This window comes from Atta cephalotes, assembly GCF_000143395.1.
Source record: "Atta cephalotes unplaced genomic scaffold scaffold00039, whole genome shotgun sequence".
Classification (NCBI taxonomy): Eukaryota; Metazoa; Arthropoda; class Insecta; order Hymenoptera; family Formicidae; genus Atta; species Atta cephalotes.
This window is the reverse complement of record NW_012130103.1, coordinates 406,898-413,790: the sequence shown is the minus strand read 5'-3', so window position 1 is coordinate 413,790 and position 6,893 is coordinate 406,898. Positions and strand designations below refer to the sequence as shown.

Sequence of the window (6,893 nt, the reverse complement as noted above, 5' to 3'; positions counted from 1 at the left end):
GTACGTACTACCTACCTACGGTACGTCGTCGTCGTACTAATATAATATTAAATTAACTTACTATTACTTACTACTAACTACGTCGTCTCTCTCTCTCTCCTCCTCTTCTCTCTCTCTTCTCTCTCTCTCTCTCTCTCTCTCTCTCTCTCTCTCTCTCTCTCTTTTTTTAATGAATCGAGAAATATTTCGCACAGTATTCACTTCCCTTTTTGATTCTTCGTTAATTTTAATGTTTATTTATTTTAGTTAGGTAATAAATCAATGTAACAATCCTATGTCACGGAAGCTGGCAGAAATGAGAATCGAAATTGTGCATCATTCGGAGATGCGATTGATTCAGTGCATGACAGATTCGACTGGCGCGCATAACGTTCCAAAGAAACGTACAAAGATCTGAGCTTTACGTAAAGCTTTATTTCCGTCTTCTTCCGCATTCAATTCTCTTCGGAGACGAAGAAAGGCGTAACGAAGCAGTATTATATATTGTGATCTCATTTAAGATATCTTTTGCTTTTCGCAGAGAATACCCGACACCTGATCCTGAAGCGCGTGTTTTAATTCTCGCGTCTCCACTGCGCTTTTATTGATATTCCTAGAGGATGATGTAACGAATACACGAGTCGGTTGCACTTACAATTTCACTCTCGCCAACTATAAATGTACAAATATTTTGTTGTATTGATAGTTATCGCTTCTCGCGCACCGGCGTCGATCGTCGGATGAGAGACATTCATATGTGTGTACCTGCAGTCTACAATTCTGAGGGAAATCTATTTTCTGTATAGTATGCACTAAAGAGACTAATCCACAAATGTAAGGAAATCGAAAAAACTTGTAAAATGGTTCGGAGATCAGATATACTGTTAATATTGTATAAGAAAGATTATTATAATACACGATAAGATTTTCATTGATAAAAGTACAAGATTGTATCCCAAATATTTAGGTATATATAGTTTTACATCACTTTGTTTTTGTTTTATTCTTAATATTAATGTTGATTATTGAGATAATTGTTTCGTATCAACTCGCAATTATGTATTTATTCTTGTGCCATTATAGAAGTACAAAAACAGCGATTATCAATTGTCTGAAAATAAAATGTCTAATAGAACGCATAAGATTGAAAGTTTCGCGGAAAATGCGATAAATAAAACGTGTATGCATTATTAAAATAATTATTTAATATCCATTTAACCACAAAAATATTTTCACTTATAATTGCCTTAAAGCGTTTATTATTAAATGTAGTTTGAGAAAATATAGGAAATCGGAGAACTTATTCAATACATACTTATTTCTATACATATGTAAGTATTTTAATATATTTACTCATTTTCAAGAACGGATTACATAAAACTCACAATCATTAACAGTAAAAAGTATTTTGAGGAAAGTACATAACATATGAGATCACATATACATTTCAGAATCCTTTTTATTGTCAAAGACTTTAAGTTTTATTATATTTCATTAAAAAATAAAAAATAGAATATAAAGATTATGCGTTTCTCGGGTTTCCTCTGTGTCTAGATCCATTCTTGGAATGCCAACGTTTCGTGAACCTTGCAGTCACTTCATCAGGGCGAGAAACTGACTTTTAGAAACGTTGGCATTCCAAGAATAGATCTGGACACGGAGGAAACCCGAGAAACGCATAATCTTTATATAGAAAGCACCGTGGAAGCCTCAAGAACATTATCGAAAAATAAATATATAAAATATATAAAATAAATATATTAAAATACGTATATGTGTAAGCATAGATTTTGTGTAGTCATAGAGATTTAATTATTTATCTAAAAAAATGTATAATATATAATCAAAATAAATAAATCAAAAATATATGAAACAAAATATAATTTTCCGGCATATGGATCGCTTGCTATTATTTCATAATCAAATTTAAGATAGTAGAAACTGACAATATTCAATTATTATAATTAATAATATAACAAATCTCGTTTAAAGTCAACAATAAACATATTTTCTTATATTTTTACGCATTATAAATATGTTATAATGAATGATAAATAAATACCAATATCATTTTTTTAATCATAATCACGGTCTTTCTTTAAAAAAAGTTCATTTTTTTTATTCATTGTTAATGTTTACATATTATTTAATACTATCACAGTTACAATTCTAATTGTGTGTGATTACAATTGTATAGATAGTACAGTCCCAATCACTTTTAATGAAGATAGTAATCCATTTCTTTATAAATATAATTTGTCAAATATCCTGTACAGTATTCGTCACGATCAAAAATACTGTTAATATACAGTTTTCTTTCATGCATTTCTTTTGTAATATATCTTTTGAAATATTTGTGGGAAGTATATAAAAAATATTTTTCGAACTGAAAGTTTTCAATCATTTTAATAAATGTAACCTATAATTTTTTAAGAATTTTTGTGCTTGTAAAATTTATGTATAAGTAATATATAGGTATAAGTAACATAAATGTATTTAAGAGAAAATTAGAGCAACATAAATGTTTATGAGGAATGATTAAAAATCGAATATTTTAAAAAATATTGTTTATAGAACTTTGTTTAAATCTGAATCAAGACCTAAATTACCAATATTGTTACAATAAAATTATTAATGTCTTATTAAAAATTTAAAGAACATAAATAATATTACAGAAAATATGAAATACATATTTTGAAGATATATAGCAAAATTTTGCAAATAATTCCATTATTTATCTTTGTATATGTATTGTCATGTATGAAAATTCCTCTGTCCCAAATTATGCTTTCAATTACCTTATTACAAGAAAATGAAAAGTTGAACAATATACCTTGTTCAACTTTGTACGTTCAACTTAATTAAGGCAGAGTTATAATAAAATTGTATCAGGAATAAAACTTTCTAGGATGTAATTAAAATTATAATTTACGAAGATCGAGAACAAATACACTGCCATCAGATGCAGATGCACCAACTTTGTCACCGCGACTGTTCCAGCAGACTTCAAAAATACCGCCTGTACCTTTGTAACTGTGCACCAACTGTCCGCTCTGCTCGAATTAAGAGAAAATAATCAATTTAATTTCAACCAGTATTATTTTATAGAAATAAAAAAAATTATAAACTACGATACTTACTTGCGTAGACCATATATGAACGCATTTATCGAAACTACCGCTAGCAAGAAACTTTCCATCTGGACTGAATGCTACACTATAGACGGGCTCAGTATGTTTGGTAAGCGTGTGTATGCAAACACCCCTTTCCACATCCCATAATCTAACAGTGGAGTCAAACGATGCGCTCGCCAACGTCAGATTCATATTCGGATTGTGTGTTCCTGGACCAGTTGGTGACCATTTAATCGTATAGATTTCTTTACTATGTGCTTGCAGATCATGTACCCAAGTATCCTGTTTCATAGACCAAATCTTCAGACTCATATCGTCTGAACAACTGGCCAATAAATTTCCTTGCGGATCCCATTTAATTGCATTAACTTCGTTCTGCAAAATACACAAGATGAGAAAAAAATAAAAGAAAATGTTTAATTAAATCATGGTGATTTTCTTGCATCACATGTACGCACTGTATGTCCCTGAAAGCTCTTAATGGGCTTATCGACGTTAAGTTTGCACACATGTATGCACTGATCTGTAGAACAGCTTGCGAATGATGTGTTTGTTTGCCAATCGACATCTAAAGCAGGTGCACAATGAAAACTAAACTGTTGTGTACATTGTCCGCTTTCGGCATCCCAAATAATCGTCGTCTTATCGACACCAGCACTCAGAATATAATTGCCGCGTTTGTTCCATTTTAGTGCGAAAATCGGACCTTTGTGTTGACCTAAAGTAGATGCCAGACGACCATCTGTTGTCCAGATTCGTGCATATCCATCATAACTTCCCGTTGCAAGTAATGTGCCATCACACTGTAAAAATTTGAAATGTTTGCATCAACGTCTTCAAAAATAAATAAAAAGGTCATAAAACGAGATTGCTTTGATCCAAATTTTGATTGTGTTCATACAGCGTGCATATCAAAATCAAAATATAACATTTTAAAAATGTCTTAAAAATGTTTTTTTTATTTTACGTGTCTAGGTATTTCTTAAAATTTGGGCCAAAGCTATCCCAGCTGGATCACAATTATTTTACAATATCCAGTTTGTACCTTCCAATCCAATGATGTAACGTCTTTATTACTGGGTACTTCAGTACCACCTTTCTGGATACAGTGACGTAGAACCAACTGATTGGGAGCTTGTGAATTGTCCGACATATCCCAAATGCGAGCGGTACTATCACCCGAACCAGAAGCTAATAAGTCAGTTGTTGGGTTCCAGGCACAAATAAATACTTCCGATTCATGACCACGTAATTTAGTAGCTTTACTAGCAGGGATTTCGACGGTACTAGCATTGGAGCCTGCATTTGCACCTGTTGTTGGTTCATCCACCTCCATCTCCGTTCCCCGATCCCCACCTCGATCACTATTATTTACACCTTCATTGGATGTAACAACTGAGAAAAGAATATGTTTATTTGATTAATTTATAAAGATTTCTTATAATAGTTTTGAAATAATAAAACAAATTCTTCTTCCCAATAATTCTAAAAATAGAAATAATAAAAAAAACATCTATTGTTAAATCATGAGTTAAGTTGACTTATATAATATTTATTATCGTTTGACAATAATACTTTATATATATTTCTACTTATTATTTAATTAATTCGTTTAAATTGTTTGCCACTAGTTGACAGTCAGATTGACATGATGAGTTATATGTTGTCTCTTCTGGCTGCATCCAATGATAGCAATATGTTCCTTCATAGAAGAATCATATTTTTATCGTAATGTCTGACAGAAGTGACAAGCTGTAGCTCGCAAAATGACCGAAATCTATGGCCGTCTTATTTTAATCTACCTGAATTTTAAGGAGGTCTGAAAATTATTTTCTTCTTCAGACCAGGGTGTATCAGGCTCCCAATAATACTTATTATTTTCTATGTAATCTTAATTGCTAGTGTAATTTTAACTGTATCAGATTAGAGATTGAAATTGGATTTGAATTTAACCAATCGGAAGAAAGAGAACCAATATCAAGTTTAATAATAATTTTGCTGATTGATTAAATTTTAATTCAATCTCAATCTCCTATCTAATACAAATAGTCCCATTTTCATAATATATATTTACCTAAAAATTAAAGAATATCAAGAAAGTCAATGAAATTCATTTATGAATTTCTTGGCAACCTTTGAACTTTAGGTAACTTTATATGTTGTGAAAATAAGTTGTACATGTAAAAAATTCAAAAACACAAGTCTTTTTTGACCGTTATGTAAATATTTGTACCATGTAAATTACCTTCTTCGCCATTGGTATCTTGACCTTCAGTTTTCACCTGCTGTTTCTGTTGATTGATTTGATTCTGCCGTGTCGCAACAATATCTGGCATAACAGCGTCTATGAGCGACAAAGATTCCACCATTCTGTGTTCGGTGCCATCTTCGCCAATCATAATCTCTGCTTCTGTGTATTGTAATCCCTTCTGAATTATGGACAAGAGTGCTGCTGGTGGTACAAGGGCTCCATTGATATTACTCTGTGATATGTGGGACTCAATTCCAAATGTATATGCAGAATGTTGAAAACCTGTAGAAAATAAAGATGCATAAATAAGATCAGCAAGTTGCTCAGGTGAATTTAGGTAAACTTAGACTGCATTTTAAATCCAGAATGATAAGTCAAATTGATAAATAATTTTTATGGCAACAAATTGATAACAAGTCATGTTGATAAATAAATTTCAGGAATCATTTGATTAGGTGACTCAATTTTATACTTAAATCATCAGCCTTGTCACAAGAATCAAATAATAATGTCTATTTATATCAATATAAAGAAACTTTTTTTTACTTTACTTTAATTCAACTTACTTTTCATCTTTTCTAATTCTAAAAAATTAGAAAAGGATAGAGTTAAATTGATATGAAATCTACACAGTACATTTTATCTAAGATATTTTCGAAATATTCTTAGGACATTTATTGAGCCTGCAATGTGCTTTTATTTTCTGTTCCCGCTTTTTGCTATTTTTTACAGGTCTATTTTCTACGGCTAAATTAATATACTTTTAGAACTTAAAGTTTAATTTTATGTCGAGATAAAAATTAACAACTTTCAGAAGAAATAAGAAAATGCAATAATCGATAAAACGGTTGCAAAGGAAGGAAAAAGCAAGAAACAGGAAACAACACATTGTAGAATAAGCTTTATAAGATATAGGAAGATGCGTTCCGTTTCACGCATGAAGTGCACGGTATAAAAATATGAAAGGATAAAATACATTATATACCATATGTAAAACCGAATGCACTCATTAACATCCTTTGGAGATTTGTGCTGTTTGAGAAATTATTTATTAATTAATTATCTACATTGATAAAAACGGGCATCAATCATGTGAAATTGCGTCAAGATCACAAAATTGCCGGGTTTCTTTGGCGCGTGATGTAGTGGACGCAGAACGGCGTTGATCGCGCTGCGAGATTATAAAGCGGCGAAATCATACCGGATTCCTGCAGGTATCGGTAGACCAAGAAATTGACTTCATCACTGGAGAAGCTCATCGTGTTTGACATTCACGGTATTAGCACAGCATATTCACGATGGAGTTCGATTGTGAAGCCGTTCCTAGAGTCGATCGCGGCCAGCCGTGTGTACAACCCGAGTCTGCCTATATGTCCTGGCAATAAAGTTTCACTTCGCCTTCGCCACTGCTCGCCACTGTTTTATCACGTCGTAACTAAATCAACAATCGAATCCGATTGAGGTTCGCGAAAGGAAGATAGGAACTGGCGATGGACAATGAACTCAGAACTACGGAACAGATGTACCGG

The 6,893-nt window shown here is 32.1% G+C and overlaps 1 protein-coding gene across 1 annotated transcript; it reads right to left on the bottom strand.

Moving 5' to 3' along the window:
- Positions 1–2,900: 2,900 nt before the first annotated feature.
- On the bottom strand, positions 2,901–6,635 carry LOC105621984 (F-box-like/WD repeat-containing protein TBL1XR1). The gene is made up of 6 exons (XM_012203417.1): positions 6,566–6,635; positions 5,359–5,646; positions 4,159–4,508; positions 3,572–3,916; positions 3,120–3,488; positions 2,901–3,032 (listed from the first exon to the last, which is right to left on the bottom strand). Exons 1-6 carry the CDS (start codon positions 6,633–6,635, stop codon positions 2,901–2,903), a joined length of 1,554 nt encoding a protein of 517 aa, XP_012058807.1.
- Between the last annotated feature and the right edge of the window lie 258 nt (positions 6,636–6,893).

What these genes read in the sequence shown, in the direction of transcription:
- LOC105621984 (XM_012203417.1), bottom strand. Translation starts at nt 6,635, where the DNA reads ATGTCAAACACGATGAGCTTCTCCAGTGATGAAGTCAATTTCTTGGTC. An exon ending in AGATACCAATGGCGAAGAAG is followed by an intron (nt 4,509 to 5,358) that starts GTAATTTACATG and finishes TTCTTTTCTCAG; the next exon opens with TTGTTACATCCAATGAAGGT. An exon ending in AGAGCTTTCAGGGACATACA is followed by an intron (nt 3,489 to 3,571) that starts GTGCGTACATGT and finishes TGTATTTTGCAG; the next exon opens with AACGAAGTTAATGCAATTAA.